The sequence below is a fragment of the Scophthalmus maximus genome, chromosome 11, assembly GCF_022379125.1.
Source record: "Scophthalmus maximus strain ysfricsl-2021 chromosome 11, ASM2237912v1, whole genome shotgun sequence".
Classification (NCBI taxonomy): Eukaryota; Metazoa; Chordata; class Actinopteri; order Pleuronectiformes; family Scophthalmidae; genus Scophthalmus; species Scophthalmus maximus.
The window spans coordinates 2,042,417-2,060,911 of NC_061525.1; the positions used below are offsets into that span (position 1 = coordinate 2,042,417).

Here is an 18,495-nt window from a genome sequence, read left to right on the forward strand (position 1 = left end):
ATTGTGATACATAATTACGATTAAGAGAATGGCACGATAACACACACACCAACACAGCTTCTCTCATCCTCACAAACACGTGCACAGACAGACACCACAGTGGCTAGGCAGTAGGGTGAACGTGTGACAGATGTCTGACACATTGGTGTCCGTTCAGTCACTATAAAGAGCAGCTGCTCAGTCTCCACTGCCCTCTGGCACTGCGCACGCACACACACACCCGCATGTGCACACACACCCACATGCGCACACACACACACACACAAACACACACTTTCTGTATAACACTAAAGCTGGAGGACATTCCAGCTCTCAGAGATTATAAATGTGCCAAAGCAAAAACACACAGATAAACGCACAAAGAGAGAGACAGAGAGTGTGTGAGTGAGAGAAATACCAGCAGCACAAAAACCTGATCAGCACTCACTCATATCAATCCATGTCACACCCTGATCTCTCTCAGTCACACGCACTTGCCATAAATCCCTACATGTGGCTAAACCATTCCCTGCAGTCCCCAAAGCCTCCCACCCCCCCCCCCCACACACACACACTCCAAAACACAAACACACACACACACACACACACACACACACACACACACACACACACACACACACACACACACACACACACACACACACACACACACACACACACACACACACACACACACTCCCAAATGTCTTAAAAGTAGAGAATGAAAAAAACAACAACATGGAAGAAGAAATGGTTAAGAAGAGTCTGACACGCAAGGCTCGCTCTATGGTTGTTAGAACACGGTTTCCCCCAGTGGTGAAACAATAACTTAGTTAATGGGACAGAATGTGACGAGGGAAGATTCACAATTAATGAGCATGTTCCGACATTTTATAGAATAAATAATTGCAGAAAAAATTTAGCAAAGTTTACTGAATAATGGATTTTGTATGTTTCAGTAAAATACTAGTTAAAAATTGTACATGATGATATCCCAGCCTGGACGAACACTGCACACAGTCAGAATAAAAGCCGATATGTTGATACTCTACCTGCATCTGCTGCAGTTTAGTTTTAAGGACATTTTGCTCAGAGACATTAGCAACTTCCCTAATCCTCTGAGTTTTTTTGGCTGTTAAAACTACAAAAGATATGCCTGACTTTCAATCTATGTTTTTCTCTGAATCTCATAAATTGATCTGGAATATATATCTCAGTCCAGTAAAAGATAATCCAGGAATATTCCAGGAAAACCAAACATCAGGAAAACAACAACAATCACTCATTCTTTCCTGTTTCTTTCACATTTGCCGGCAGATCACTTTTCTCAATCTTTTTCTTCCTGATAACAGCTCAATGGTTCCCTGTGCCTGATTGGTGGTGATGACAAAAAAGTAAAAGGGAGAGACGGTAGAGATCTGCAGTTACATCCTGTCACCAGCCATCGGGTCACCAAACACACCCTGAGGCAATAGACAGGATGGGTGGAGGGGCAGAGTGGCAGCAAGGTGACAAAGGTGCCTATTGATGAAAATAGCATCAGGAGAGGAGGAATGGAAGGGTGGGGAGAGGGGGTCACGGGAAGTGAGGGTATTTGTCTTTAAGGAAGAGATCGGATGGCCGGGCATCTTTCTGGCCTGCACAATCACTGTTGTCAGTGTGGCCACTATAGCACAAAAATACAAGGGCTCTTTATGAGACAGGGAGGTAATTGTGGGGTGTAGGTTACTGTGGTATGTGTGTATTAGAAAAAGAAAGAGGGACAGAATACCACGGCACAGGTGCCCAGTCATTTAAAAGGCTGCTCAGGTATGAAGGGGAGGAGAGAGAGGAGGGAGGGAAAGATGGCAGGCTAAGTGTGTCTTTTTATTCAGTCGCTCATAGCCGCCTCTTTCTTCCTCCTCCAGCCTCTGTGAGAACTGTGACACGGGGGGAAAGCCCCTTCTCGCCTCAGGGTGGTGCTGATGATGGTGAAGGGGTGGTGGGTCACAGGAACAAGGGGACACTGTGTTGCTGATGCTAACAGGTGTTCTCATGCACACACACGCACGCACGCACGCACGAGCGCGCGCACACAGACACACACACACACACACACACACACACACACACACACACACACACACACACACACAAACACAAACACACACACACACACACAAACACAAACACACACACACACACACACACATTGGAATGTCTGAGACACGAGTGTTAGGACAGAGTTCACTGCCTACCAATCAGGTTTATGTGAAAACATCATTGTCCATATGATCAATTATAGATCATTATGGATCAATTGAAGGTACTCTAGCCGATGGTTTCCATTCAGCTTATATGGTAGAAAATTTGGCAGATAAAATCAGATGATCTATCCAAATCAAGATTATTTTCCTTAAACATATTAAGGTCATCATCGATATTAATCCAATCCGATGTTTAGTATTTTATTCTATAAATAGAAAAATATTTAGTTTGTATGATGTCAGAAAATTGTGATAATACACACACATACACACACACACACACACACACACACACACAGACACAGCGGAGGTAACTGAGCTGCGATAATGTGAGGTGGATATGGCTAATGGCTGATAGCTGCTGATCCCACACTGATTAACTCGCTGCTTAACAGGTTGTTGTTTGATGTATGCGAGACTGAAATCACAAGCACAAAACAATCAGAATGAACAAACACGTCCATACACCAACCATCAACCAGAAAAAAACACTCACATCAGGGTTCAACTCATGATAGTGGAAGATGTCTAGTAAATGAAAAATCAATTCAAGCGTCATGGTAATTGATTACTGCACGTGCCAGAAATTTTCCCTTGGACATTTTAGGATTTAAAATACAAGTCTCTCTACAGTGTATTGTTGTGATAAGCCAGCTCCCTTTCGTCCTGCTCTGCCGCCAGCTATCATGCTATCACTGAATCACCGCTGCTGATAAATCACACACATGTATGGATGGAGACAAACAAGAGAGGCAAAGATGTGGCAACAAAGACAGGGACATGCGTCCACACACACACACACACACACACACACACACACACACACACACACACACACACACACACACAAACTGTGAAGATGACAACAAGCGAGTGGCTGCAGAGGTTGTTATTTCCTGTTTGGGAGCAGGGTGGCTTTTTCTCCACAGAGTCAAAACATATCTACAGTAATGTGGAGGGAGCCTGGGAGATTTATCAGTGCGCACACAAACAAACAGGTAAGATTCTTTCTTTCAGTCCTGCAGTGTTATCTCTCTTTAAGGTCTGTCTCCTTTTCTTTGTTGATATGACCTCCTGGGCCGCAAAATACCACTGTGTAGTCTGGGATTGAAGCTGTCACTGCACGAGCACACATACACACACACATATACACCCACACGCAGCATGCACATGCATGTGCACACACACACACACACACACACACACACACACACACACACACACACACACACACACACACACACACACACACACACACACACGCCAAAGTCAGGTAGGTAGGGGATATTGATAACAGCTTCGTATTGATCCTGTATATTGCAGATGGTGGAAAGTGAGACAGCAGTGTTGGAGTTGGGCTCCACATACAGACCAATTATGCTGAGTCAAGAAAGCACGACAACATTGTGTGTGTGTGTGTGTGTGTGTGTGTGTGTGTGTGTGTGTGTGTGTGTGTGTGCAGACGGTGTCCCATCACCTCAGGGAAGACAGATAAGCAGAGTGTATGGGCTGAGATAAGACAGGAGCAGACACTGGGGAGACTGGCTGACTGTAAGTGAGTCACTGCAGGGAGAACTGCAGCTCGATGGCCTCGCTGGCTGGGGCCTCAGGACACTGCTACTCTGATAGAAATGGCTGCAAAACACAAGACGCTCCAAGGTTTCCATGTCACAATATGTGCACCCTACAGATGACATGACTTACCGACATGTAGACGTCAGTACACAATTAAACTGCTGTTCAGTGATGTACACTAGGTGTGTACAGATTATTCCATGAAAGCAGATGGGCATTTTAAAACATGTCACGTATCTTACTCACTTCACATGCAATAAATTAACATGAAGTAGCCATGTGTGGTTTGGAAACATAGCATGTGTACAAAATGATGGCATCATCTGCTAAACCACAATTAGCATGTAATTAAGTCACAAAGAGGCACAAATATGTTTGAAGTGTGTGAAGGCATTTTCAGATGTGTTTACATATATCATATCATATTGTATCATGAGACGATTCCACTTGTAGTTAATACATGATTATATTAAATTATTCCATACATTGATGTGACACTGATCACAATATAATAAGAGAAATTACTCAACATTTAATTTACTGATGGAAAAAAAATAGGAATACATTTCAAGACACTAAGTATTGGCAAAAAAACTGAAAAAAAAAAAAATCTGTCTGCTGGCGTCAAGTCCAAAAACGTTGCTGTTATTAACATTCAGAGTCCACCATCAGTGGGATCTGAAGCTACATCATATTTAACATTGTCCGTGGCCTGCATCTTTGATCCCCAACAAATATTTTAAACGTTAAAACTTGGTAAGTTCTGCAACACACAGGCTTGTTCTTCTTCTGAGGGTGAGACAAAGGTGATCTGTGTGATAAGAGGCGGCGCCATGGCAGTGGCAGGACACAACACTGAACCCTCCCTCCCACACACACACACACACACACACACACACACACACACACACACACACACACACACACACACACACACACACACACACACACACTGATAAGCATCACCTCCATCCCTCGGCCAGGCTCTGTCCTCCTGTCTCTCTCTGCTCTGAAACAGTTAGTGAAGAAACAGCAAACACAGAGGACACTGGCAGGAGACAGAGGAATCACAAAGATGATAGTTGGCAGACAGAGGAAGACAGACAGGGGTGCAGGACAAAGAAAGCAAAGGTCAAAGGCTTAGCCTACTGGTCTAAACTGCTCTGTTTCGGTAAAATCGGCCAGCGCGTTTCCAAACGAAGCAGCTTCTGCAAGGTCCTGTTCCTACAATACCAGGGTTCAATCAAACAAAACTTTTGGAGCCTAAGCAAAACTGCAAATATGTTTTAAATGAAGCTGGCAACATCCACAAATGTCACAACTTAGTAAATGTGTCAAACTAAAAATGGAAATTGAATGTATTTTGTAAATGTCTAGAGACACTGCAGGGTTTTCTATTTACATGTTACATTAATCAGAAATAAAGAAGAAATTAAATCAGGGTTTCTCATATCGTCATTCTTGTTCATCCCTTCTTGTCTCGTGTTTTAACATTTACAGTTTTAAATTATTTGTTTTGTATTTCATTATAAAATGGCATCCTTAATGCTTCATTTAAAGGCAGTAAGAAAATGTAATTCACACACGTATATGGGGATTATTTAAGCAGCATCAATGCACATTAAAATATATATAAACATTTTTTTTTTTTCAAATAGCCTTAATTACTTATCTGCTGATTATGATTAAACATCGGAAGAAAAAAACTTTGTAATCATTCAAGGGGCACACTCTACATAAACCATATCCTAAAACGCAAACTAGAATATGGGAAATCCCCACTAAGTTTGAATAAAATGTTGAAGTATGTGGATGAATGACAGAAATGTGTCCAGTTGCAAAGATAAAAAGGTCAAACCATATCTGTATGTATCTGTTTCCACTTGTGTGAGGTGCAAAGCAGCAAGTGTTGAAAAACACAAAGGTGGAGAAAGAAGAAAAAGACACTATCAGACAAGGTCAAATATTTGCGCCACGCCTTTTTTGACACAAGCACCTGAGTGAAATAGTTGGGAGTGGCTCTCTGTCGGTGTGAGATCAGATCAGATGAGTGACTTCTGTCGCAAGACACAGCAGATAATGCCACAGACGCCACAGTCACTCCTCTATCTCTTTTATCACGCAAAAGACATCAGGATACAATGTCACGCAATACGTGATGATTACTTCACCTGGATCAGGCAACAGAGCCACTTTTTGAAAACTTTACACCATACATGTAAAATATCAACTACCTGCATATTCCTCCCCGACCAAGTGCGTGGGAGAACCCACTGTGTCCCGCAGGTAATATAAAAACATGGAAGGCTCTCTCTGAAGCCAGTGTTTGGTTTATCTGTCTGAGCTATTGTGGAAACATGGCGGTGCCACATGGCGGTGCAACATGGCTAACTCTGTGGAATAGTTAGTAATACGCACAGCAAAAAAGCATCAAAATCAGAATTCAAGATTTTAGTTTTCCCTGCACAAATGATCCATCTATTAATGAATCATTAATAAGAGTTTGAGGATGCTTTGTAAAGATGTAACATATGTATGAGAGAAACAAGCTATGAGCAAACAAGCACACACGCCATGAATTTTGAGATATGAGCAATGTTCTTATACGTAAAATGTGAAGACAGTGGATAGGGTAGCAATATTCGCCCCCATATGAATACATATGTCAAAATTGTTCAAAGCAAGAGGACTGAGATTCAATCAGTAGAAATAACAAATCTAGAGTGAAGTCACGGTTTGGACCACTCAAAGCGCTTTTACAGGAAAGTCACAGTCACCCATTCACACACATTCATACAGCGCTGCTATTTACAACGCATTTTTCTGTCACATTCATACTCATTCATTGACTGTCGGAAGAGCCGTCAGAGGCAAGTTAGGGTTGTGTCCTTCGGGGTTGGTGGACGAACGACTCTAGGTCCTGAGCCACAGCTGCTCAGGACGTAGAGTACACTGCCGGACAAGCCACCAGAGGAAATTTAGGGTAAAGTGTCTTGACCAAGGACACAACGGCATGTGGACTGGTGGAAGCTGGGATCGGACCACCAACCTTCGGGTTGAGGTCAATACAGGAAGTGTAAATGTCATAGAAAGAAGAAAAACTCCAATGATTGACATGACAGACATCGGGATGTAAAATTTTAGTGCTGGAACATTTGTTTTAACTTTCTGAGAGAAATAATTGTTGAATGTGATGTAAGTATACCTAAAATCTCTCACATCACATGATTCCATAGACAGCACCACAACCCATTCCGACAGTCCCAACTGACATGATTGATGGGATACACCAGAATATAACTTATTTAACTGACAACTTCACACGATGAGATCAAAAAAAGTCAAGTAGATGGAGTGGAATTAACTTCTATCCTGTACATCTAAATGAAACAGGTAGGAAAATGATGAAGTAAAAGAAACAAACGTGTAATGCAGAGCAAGAGGGAGCATTCAAATAGAATAGAACCATTGACATTTCCTACCTGATCCTGCGTCCATGATGTTGGGCTGTCCTCGCCGATCAGCCACTAGTCCTGACGAGCCGGGCATGCTGACTGGCTCTGAACGTACAGGCTGGATCCTGTACACATTAATGTTTATGGAATTCATGACAAACGCAACAATAATAATAAACAATAAAAAGACATAAACAACGGTAACATCTTATGGCCTCAAAGTGCTCCAACCGTGCTTCCGACGGGTTAAGGTAACTCTGAGTTTGATTTCATTGTAACTGTCCTCCAATTTTAAGTTTCTGTTTTAGTGGTTATCCTGCCTGCATAAGTGGGATAATTGTGGGATAAAAGTATGTGATTATCAGAATGCATTTCTTAAACACAATATTTTAAGAATAATCCTGGTAAATTTACAGTAACCACCTCCTAATCTGTGGGGAAAAAAATCTAAATGAAAATAAATACTGAATGTGAATGTGATTTTAGAGTGATAACAGTGTGCATTTCTCTCTTAAGTGCCAACTTTAACTTCTGGCGGTATTAATTATTAAAAATACCTGAGGCTGTGTAGGTCGAGGTCGTCTGTGTCAAAGTCCAAAAGGGGTTGTGGGACATCAGTGGGGCCCTGCGACTGAAGCACTGAGGAGGAGGAGGAGATGACTGTCGTCTGGCCTGAAGGGTGAATGGTCTTAAACTGAAACTGGGGTCCCATCCACAGACGCCGGTGTGGCCCTGTGTGGGTCACAATCTCGACCTGAGAATACAAAGGTATGTATTTGTGAGGAAAGAAAACCAGTTATGAAACAACTGGAAACCAAGAAACTCTTGGTCCTCATGATTTTTTGGGGGACAAAAGCAGATTTCATTGACATTGACATGTTAAAATGAACTAAACTACGGATCATTTCAGATTAGTTTATTGCATGTTTTACCCAAAACACACTTACGATAATAAAGAGACCAAGTGCAACGCACCAGCTGGATTATTCTGGTAGGTCACGATTCGAAAAGGTTGACAACCACAGCTTTAGACCTAGAGCCTAGATCACCCAAGTGTTTACAGCCAAGCTGTGAGGTTGTACTCGGGAACAGTGGGCTAAATGCTAACCTCATCATGTTAACAAGCTCGGAATGACAATGCTGAGCAGGGATATGTTTACCTCGATCGTTGCATTTGATTAGCATGCTACCATTTGCTATTTATTACCAAACAAAGTACAGATGAGGCTGATGTAGTAGTAGAAGTGTGTATTTGACAACAATTCCTGGGAAGCTGCTGCGACACGACACTAAAAACAAATAGCATGCCAGCCTCAAAGTGACATGGCAGGAAAAGTCAGGAGATAGCCAAAGTTCTTAGGATTCATTTTCTGGAGACTTGAGAATGTTCAGCTGATTGACAAACTTAAAGATAGACAATTGTGAGAAAGAAAAAAAACTCCCAAACAGTTATGCTCTTTGAAAATGCTCAAGTCCCTCTCATAATTTCTATACATAGTGTTAAGGACAAAGTCGTGGCGGCTCTACCCCATGTAGTACTCAGATGAACTCAGTTATGACATCCAACTAAAAGTTTGATCTGCTCCTGCACCACTCACAATCTGACCATAATGTCAGATCTTGTCAAGGTCTGGTGCGTGTTGGGAGTGCTGGCGGCATTATGGGAGGCCTTCCCGGGGGGTTAATAGAAGTGTGACACTAGCAACAGTATGGCAGCAAGGATGAAGTGAGGACTACTGGGAAAATAAGATAGTGCTGGCATGGCGGTTCATGGGCGCTTGAGCTGAGTGGCACTAATGCTGGTTGAAAGTTGGAGCGGAGAGGGCTATGGAGTGGGTGACATAAACATTGGTCTACTGCCTCCTCGGTTCTCCATCTCATGCCTGCCTTGAATTTGCTGGCTAACCACCCCCTGCCTTAGACTCATATTTTTCACTGCACTCCCACGCTAACTCTGACTGTTCAACTCCCTGCAGCACTTAACGCATCTCTTGGTGTTTCACTGTTCACATTTCATTATCTTTACTCGGTACACGTTCGTCTCTCACCTCAGCCCAGCTCTCAGCTCACAGTCTCGCTCCACTCAGGCTGCCAGGTGACAACATCTCAGACGAAAGTGAGCGCTCACAGTCTCCTAATTATTCTGTGTGAATATATATGTTTAAATATGTCGCTGCAAAAAGAATTCAGAAGCCCACAATTTCATCACACCTTTGTCCTATTGCGCACTTGATTTAAAATGAATACAAATCACAATGTATGCCCAACAGTCTACACTCGATGATAATGTTTTTTGCAAATATATCAAGAGGTCAAAAACTGAAATCACACATTCATGAAATTACTCAGTGCCTGTCTTTGCTTTAATTACGCTTCACACGTAGAATCCACCTGTGGCGAATTCAGTTGACTGGACATAGTTTTGCAAGGCATACATGTAAAAAGGTTTCCTTATATGACACTAAATGTCAGGATGAAACCAAGCGGTACATTTAAGGATATCTCTATAGACCACAATGATAAAATTACACAGACCAAGGTGACGGTAAAAGCCTAAACAACTGGGGAATGGAATACGTTTGTAACCAACCCAACTCTTTCTAGAGTGTGCTGTCCTTGGTCTTGTCCCCCTGAAGCTCGGGATACACTAAGATTTAACCCGTTTTTGCCCCGATTTTTTTCGAGTCAAACGATTTAGCTGAATCAGCTTCTCGCACAGTTTCGATTCCTCAAAGTCAGTGCCTTTTTTTCCTGACTGCGCCTGCGCAAAGTGGCAAACAGTTTCCTCTTGCCAGCATTCTTCTTCTATGGTAAACAAACGTGTCTGCCTCAGAGGAGCTTTCTGCAGGGGCCGACGGGCATTTCACACATACAGTGTGAGCAGTCAAGTTGTGGCTGACGATGGGACCATTCAGTGTGAGTAAATTAATTGTTTACATTATGAGTTGGAATTCAACAACAGCATTTGTATAATCGTACAGTGTATGCCCAGCTTAACAGAGCATCAAAAGTCTTCTGCAGGGGTGGATAAATTTGCTTGAAATATGAGCATCCCAGCAGCACTCCATCAATCAGGCCTTTGGTGGCAAGGCAGAAGACACTTTCAGTATAAGGCCTATAAGACAACAATTGAACCCTTTAGGCAGAACTCCAAACACTATGTATGAAAGATGGTGATGGCAGCATTATATTTTGGGGGACCTAACTCGGTGGCAGGGAAACTGGTTAGCATTGAGGCAAGGATTCATGCAGACAGGTCTTTGATGGAAACCTACTCCTGAGTTCACACAACCTGAGACTGGAGTGATGGTACATGCAGCCAAGATAACACTGCAGTGGCTTAGGGGCCAACTCTCCGACTCATCCTTGGGTGGACCATCCAAAGGCCAGACTGCTAAAGATTGCAGTTCAGAGATGCATTAGCATTTTTTTTTTTTGCTAATGTAGTAAGGGGGGAATAATGCAATTGTATCCATTTACAACTAAATCTACAACACAATTAAGTGTGCAATGAATGATGGGGTCTGAATGTATGGTCTGTCACAGCTGTTCAAATTAGGCCACAGAAGGAGCAAGGATTCTGTGTGTGTGCGTGTGTGTGTGTTTTGCCAGTTAACACCATCAATGTCACGCCCAGCCGCAGAGCTAAACAGCTGCCAGGGTGCTCTCTACTGCGGGAAGGAAGGTCCAGATGTTATAGTCCAGTGTCAACCCCAAATCCGCCTCGCCGTTCTGTCTCGTCAAAAAGAGCCTGTGACATGTTGCCTCGGATTTGCTCTTACAGCCTAGATTGTATCAGATTTGCACTGGTTATTGGGGAAGCCTGTGTGAACAGATAGTCAAATTAATTGTGTATTGCCTCAAAAAGCATCCCGCTTGTTCCAATCAAGGCAGGTGTAAGCACATTTACCATTGTAATTATCTATTACTATCTGTTGATATAATGATGTATACCTGCAGCAAGCTTTACCATATATAACTAAAATAACTGCCTTGCGGTTGTGTCTCTGTCAATGTCTGTCCAGAATGGTGAGATGGGAAGACTAAATAACACAATGTTTTAGCCATGACAGCAGGTAATGTTTCATAAATGGCTGTTTCTGTGAAAAAGTTGCAAATTGTAAAACGTGGATGTATGACAGACATTGTCAGCCCTCGTGCTGTTCTGTCAAATACCTTTGTGCACTTTTTCATACATAATAAGTTTGTGTTAGGAAATAATGGATTTTTGAACAATGTGACCATACATGAGCTGCTATGATCTATATGATACCTGAGGTGGACTCTACATAACATGAGGTTCTGTGCACGGAGGGTTACAAACCTAACATTTCATTAGGGGATGGATGATCAATCCTAAATCCGATCCCAATGCCAAAATGCATTGTGATAATTAAATGAAGGCCCCTGATATCATGTAATGTACTCCACAAACCAGTGCTTGGCCTCTAATTCAACTGAGCCTACACACAGCATATGTAGCGTAACTCATCACACAAGCTAGTGTTCTTCTTATCTCCTAGGCTTTCCAAATACGTTCAGGGCACTGAAATATAAGCTTTACTGCATTAATGTTCTAGAAGCCCTTGTTGGATTTGGGTTGGGTTCTTTTTTTGCCTAGATCCATTGATAGTTAAATAGCAAGAAGTGTTACTTCCAAATCATCTCCGGCACGTACTATAGTATGAAGATCTCCACTATTACATCTCCGAGCCCCGGCAAAAGCTTCACAACCACTATCCTGTCAAGAAGTCACCAAAAATCCAGGTTAGTGCAATTGATGGTTTTGCTCCTGGCAAACTATCATGGCAGATAACAGCCACAGTCTCTGCAGGCTAAATGCGGTGAATTTTAAAGAATCAATTATGCATGCAGTGGAATTATTGATGGTGAAAATGTAGAACTGTAGGTTACCTGTCATCACAGTAGTGAGTGCTCTGAGGGTTAACCAAGCTGGAAGATATTTTTGCTGGATATTTCTAATAAGCCTTGACCAAGTGCTGTGATAGTTTAAGCACGATTTCGAATGACATTTCCCACAGAGTAGGAAGCCCTTGCAGGGTCACAACCTCCAGACCTCCGTTCCCGACCCCCTCCACCGAACCGGCCTTCCGCAAAGGCACAGCGTGCCCGTGAGGGAACCCCACCCCAGGGCACCATCTTTATTTGTAGCTGTCGCTGTATCCCAAATTCACGCGGTTTGATGACTGACGCAATTAGGTCCTACGCACATCGCATGCAGTGCGGCGGATGCAGCAGATTGATGTGACAGTTATCTCTAAACAGTCTGAGTGACAGCAAAAAGGAAGCTTTCTCTCGCGCATAGGATTTTTTTTTCTCTCTATTCGCCAGAGTGGCGTGTGGCCAAAGACAAAATTTAACCGCATTCGGCGATTGGCGAGTGCTAATTTTGGACCCTGACATCCAATTTCGGTATGTGCAAATATAAATAGACAAGATCATGTAAAATGAAAATGAGTTGAAGACTGAATCGTTGACTGCAATGAAAGATTGAGAATCCATATTCCCTTGTGAGTTATGTTAAAAGACACAGTTCTTACTTGGGATTGGAAGGTGTTTCGTTCACAGTAACAACACATTTCTGTTCTCTCAAACTCTTGAAGTTGGAGTTTGGGAAAATTATGGGGAAAAAAGGTCAAATCAGGGGCAACATTGTGATAAGGCGACACATTAAATCTGGAGATTATACACTTTAACCACTTAGTACAATGAACAAACAATAACGATTGATATGATATCTTCTTATAAAGCCGTGATGGCATTAACACATCCAGACAGACAGAGAGCAACATAAGCTTTAATTTGCTGTCACATTTCCAAATGTGATCTTAGGCTATAATTCACCCACTTTCTAGTTCTGGTTTGGTTTCCATCAGCTCCTGAAGCAAATACATAGTTCCTTAGCTACTAAATGCTCCACTGTTTTCACAGAGTAGCCTCTAACTCTGTCATTTGGTGTTGAGGAGAGAGCAGTTAATGGGTAAATCAGAGCATTCTTGCTGGAAACAGCTGCCCTGTGTTGCTGGAAACAACCTTAATGAGAGAGGAGTTGTGGACCAACATAAGAAAACAATAAAAAAGAGGCGTGAGAGGCTAAACAGCTTTGTTGAACAGAGGGTCACTGACGAGATGGGTGATTATTTTTTATGCAATACCATCAGGGAGGAATCTCAGTCCCAATTCATTCTGCAGCAAGACAATGGGCCCAAACATACAGCCAGAGTAAAGCACTATCCACACAGACAAGAGTTTCCAGAAAGAAGAACTTTGGTAAGTTCTCCAAGAGGTCCTAAACAACCTATATGCAGAGCACCTTGAAAAAATATGAACAAGTGCACATAGTTGCTGAAGGCAAAGGGCGATCACACTAAATATTGAATATCTGTTCACTGTACTTGAGTGGAGTTCATTGCTAGATGAAAACTATTAATGGCAGTAATTTGAAAGCATCTTCAAGCTACTTGCCCTGACTTTGCTCATTACTGTGGGATGCTTGAAGCATCGGTCATAGAGCGCGCCACCTGTGACCTCATCGCTGCTGACAAAAGACTACCTACACTGCTGGAATCGCCACAAGAAGAAGAATGATGGTGTCAAGCACCACGGCAACAGAGCTGGTGTAGCATTCATTCAACGAAAAATAGATACTGGATTTATGCTTGCTTTTAGAAAAGCGACGCGAAAGATGAAGGTGGTCTGTCCGTCCTTTGGACGACCGTCTTCAGCATCGTCACCAAGGTGTGTACGGCTTCAGTCTGAAAAGGGACTTTGTGTCCTTCCCTTAAGGGGCCGAATTGACAAACATTGCATGAGAGTTTTGGAGAGTTTTGAACTTAAATACAATTGTTGAAGGTGCATCGATGGAAAACATATCACAAACGGAGCCTCTCCTCATGCAGGAGGTGACTACTTCAATTACAAAGGTCCATCTCCTGACTTTACAAAAAAACACCAACGCGAATCACACGCCATGGGAAGTGAAGCCAATTTGAAGTCAACACCGCTGTGCCAAAGGACCGATGCGTAAATCAAGCTTAAGCTATACTGATATGACTGCACGTGAACTGTTTGTGATTCACTGATTGTTGGCTAATTTCCCTTACCTGTTTGGGACAGACTGAGTAAACTGCAATGCTGGTTACGGTGGAGACCATACCTGAGAGAGCCACTCCTCATCCTCCTGGCCACTGTGGTCCGATGCCAGGCTGTCTGATGACTCGTGACGCGTTATTGGCCCAGGGCTTCCCGGGGGCATCGCTGAAAGGAAAACACACGATTTATATGATGGTACGCCCAAATTGATATTTGGAAGCTAGCAAATGCAATAGGTCAAATATCATCATAGCCAAAAGTGTAAAAGTAAACTAGAGATATCAGTAAGTAAAAGCTGAGTTCTCAAAGTGAGGGTGATATAATCTCTGACAGCCTATATCAATACATGTGTTATTTCATGGTCTTATACAATAGTTTTACATTGATGGATGACTTGACTCAAAGTCTAGTGTTCAGGGTGAGTCTGCTTATCTGAGGTCACAGACTGTTGAGCAAAGATCACAGATCAAAGGAGAGGGAAATGTCCTTTTCTCACATGGACATATGGGTGCATGCCAGTGTGTGTGAAAAAAGCAAGTGTACATCAAACTAGAAAGGGAATCAGTGTGTGTAGCTACAGAGAGAGAGAGAGAGAGAGAGAGAGAGAGAGAGAGAGAGAGAGAGAGACCCAGAGACAGATGGGGCTCTCACAGGCTTGAATAAGCAGGCGAGGAAAATGAGGCCTAATGTGTAGAATCAGTCTTTTCTCTGTCTCCCACCTCGGGACGGGGTTGGTCTAAGACAAGAATGGCTAATAAACTTGTCAAATCCACATCTGGAGCACAGGAGTGTTTGTGTGTGTGTGTGTGTGTGTGTGTGTGTGTGTGTGTGTGTGTGTGTGGACATTCGTGTTAGAATGTGAAGAATATTTGGAAGGACTGGGTAGTTGGAGTGAGCAGAGACAAAGGCTGAATGAAAAAATGATGCATCACCAACAGAACCTTTATCTACAGAAAACCTTGAGAAATACATAACTGGGTGGATGTATGAGTTTTCAAACAGTAATTGATTATAAAAATAAGTTCAATAGCTTATGCAGGGGAGTACTACGCCTGCTCCCCCTTTTATACATCCCTCTATTTGGCTCTGCTACTACCTCTGCTGCCAGCATAAAAGCGGAACAACAATGTCCATCCCGCCATTCGTACCTTTTATACATAACAGCAAAGGGGAATAAAGGCACAAAAGTACTGCCTTTAGTACCCCCCCACCCCCCATTTCACAGACTGTGCGCAAGGGGCTAGAGAGAGAGAGAGGGAGAGGCAGAGAAGGCTTGTCGAGGTTTCTCTCCTTTTCAGATGGAAGAGAGAAAAACAAAGTCAATGCTGTGTTACATATTAAACAAACACCCGCCCCTTACCCCTCTCCTCCCACTCCTGCTCTCTCACTCTCTCTTTGCTCTCTGACCCGTGGGGCCAATAGCTGTTCCCTAATTAATTATTGATGTTCTGAAGCAGTTGGTGGACTGGCTAGCTCAGGTTTCCAGTGGGGGAGCTTTCAATTGGCCAGAGTTGTGGCCAGGCTCCAGTGTGGGGAGCTAGTGGTCATCCCCGGGGGTCAAGCAAAGACACAACACTCTGTGTCTGCGTGATAGTGTGTATGTTAGTGTGCATGTCAGGAGCCAGACTGACCCCAGCAGTTACAGTCATATCTGCCCATTTTAGTGTCCGGCTAGCCAGCCACTCTGACTTCTGCTTTTACAGCACTCATTACTGGCTCCTAAGAGACGGAACGTCAATGTAATTTCACAGAGAGCATTTTTTTTTTTTTTTGTGATAAGTGCAAACTTATTGCAACGCACTCCAGAGCAGAGTATGAATGTAAGGTCCAGTTGAAAAACTGTTTTTTTTATTGATGGACAATAAGACACATGGGTAAATACGCAGATTACATTGTGCCATGCCATCAAAACTTTCAAAGAGGAATGGAAAATAATCTACAAGGCTTCAGTGAACGGTGGGTCAGAAAGTTGTACCTTATTCCCTCATATTTGAGACTGAACAGAAATTTTGAGCTTTTGGAAGAATGTAAAGAATGTTCTGACCACAGTTATCGCACCCTAATGCCTTTGTGGTTCCCGATAATGCATTCTTGGACTATTTCGGAAGGAACCCAGAATTAGCATGCCACAGAGGAAAATGGTGACTCTTGCAGGGCCGGACACAACATCTCCATATTTTTGAAAAATACATAAATACACAATCTTACTAGGCATCGAGACAGACATATTTCACCTCTCTGTGGAGCACTGTGAGGAGATGCTGGGTTTTTTTCTATATCTAATGTGATGGTAGATTAACTTAAGTGTGGTCAGAAAAAGAGAAGCTATATGAAAGTGGCACCTTGGGTTTCAGTAACATTTTATCAATCAAATTATGTAATATTATCAAATTGCACCCAGCATTGTAAACCAGTAGAGCAACAACTCTCAAGTAACTTCCCTAAGATGGTTTTTCAGAAAATACACGTATAATTCATCAAATATGATTTCCAGTCAGTTCCAGCCTTGTTCAAGACTATAATTAATGAGCTCCTATTTGTTCATTGACCCTGATGATGAAGTACTTGCGCACTCACATAAGCAGAAAAAAACAGCTTCTCTACCCTTTCGAGAACAAAGTTGTCTATGTCACAGTCTTTATCGACTGTGGAGCGAGTGGTGTTTTGCTGTGCTGAAGGCCTGTAGCCAGTGGCCTGTTAGCCAGAGCAGTGAAGCAGGGAGTCAGAACAAGAACAAAGGCCGCTAAGGTATTGATGTGGCCCAACCTCCTGGGGCCTGGGGAATTGGGCCGTACAGTCCGATTTCCAGGATAGATAAGGTCCTAACAATCTGATAGATCCGGAGAGCTGGCTGCACGGTGGACAGAGGATAGCCGTCTTGTCTAGGCTGCCTGCTCTGTTCATTTTTCTCTCTGCTTCATCTCTTTCATTTGTATTTTTTAAAGATTCATTTTGTTATTCTTTTATTTCTCCTGTCTCTAATTTGACCTATCATACTTACAAGGCTCCATCTCGACTACAGCAACTGCTTCTCTTCTCACTTTCCTCTCTTTTCCCTTTCCTCTTCTCACTTTCCTCTTCTGAGTAGTACTCAGAAGCAGATAGGTGCTGGCACACGAACAGACTGGAATAGCTTAGTCATTATACATCATTCAAGGTGTATTTGACTGACAGTTCCTTCATTCACCCAGCACTACACTTACCCTATCCTTTCTCTGCCTCTCTTTGATTACTGACCCAGTCATGGCGCCATAGTTTCTCTTTACCAAACGCCTGATGCTCCAAAGCCTTCACTCTGGGCCCTCTCTCTGAGCAATTAGATCTATTGACGAGGCAACTGTGGCTGGCCTGTCATGGGCCTCAAAGTCCCAAGAGAGCAGCTGAGTCAGCCAGTCAGTCTCCACAATTAGCACATTATATGACAGTTAGGGGGGGCAACAAACATAGCCACTTTTGCTGCCATCATCTCCAGGCTCAAGGAGCCAGCCAGAAATCCAGGTGGTAAATTATTCAAGGGGTCAGTTCGTTTCAGAGAAACTTTGCAGTGAGGGGAAGAGGTGTCAGAAAATATATACCGTGGACAGCTATGTAAATAGCATGCCGGGGGGAAAAAAAACTGTAAAAAGAAACTAAACCTGAATGTAACTATTGAGGGTGTGAAAACCTCACATTCATCAAAGTATAGACACTGTCATGATAAGTATTAGAGAAGACTTTCTATGATCCAGGTCTGACACCTTTGGTCCGTTCTCTCTCTCTCTCTCTCTCTCTCTCTCTCTCTCTCTCTCTCTCTCTCTCTCAAACACGCATGCACGCACGCACGCATGCACGCGCACACACACACACACCTAAAAGACACATGTGGAATCCGTTGATTCCACCTCGCACTACAGGATCAGAGGAATCCCTGAGCAAGAAAACCTTTTTCAAAGCCAGATCATACTACAGCAGCTCCTCTATTTGTGAGTATACTGTATAATGTGTGTCTCTTTCTTCCTTATCTCTCAAAGGCAGCACAGTGCATTGCCATCCTCTGCAGGGCTGAGTGCTGCCAGTAGCTGCAGCAGATGGACAGGTGGAGATAGTGACCATGAAGTGGCGCCACCACTGCCTTTTATCATCCCATC

The 18,495-nt window shown here is 43.0% G+C and overlaps 1 protein-coding gene across 9 annotated transcripts in view; it reads right to left on the reverse strand.

The window, feature by feature from the left end:
* Window positions 1-18,495, reverse strand: part of bcas3 (BCAS3 microtubule associated cell migration factor) — a 308,540-nt gene that overhangs the window by 185,118 nt on the left and 104,927 nt on the right. For all 9 annotated transcript variants that reach the window (XM_035623526.2, XM_035623527.2, XM_035623523.2 and 6 more), the window contains 3 exons: window positions 14,433-14,533; window positions 7,813-8,009; window positions 7,283-7,380 (listed from right to left, as the gene is read on the reverse strand). In XM_035623526.2, the coding sequence (XP_035479419.1) occupies window positions 7,283-7,380; window positions 7,813-8,009; window positions 14,433-14,533 (396 nt within the window). The remainder of the gene's footprint in view (window positions 1-7,282; window positions 7,381-7,812; window positions 8,010-14,432; window positions 14,534-18,495) is intronic.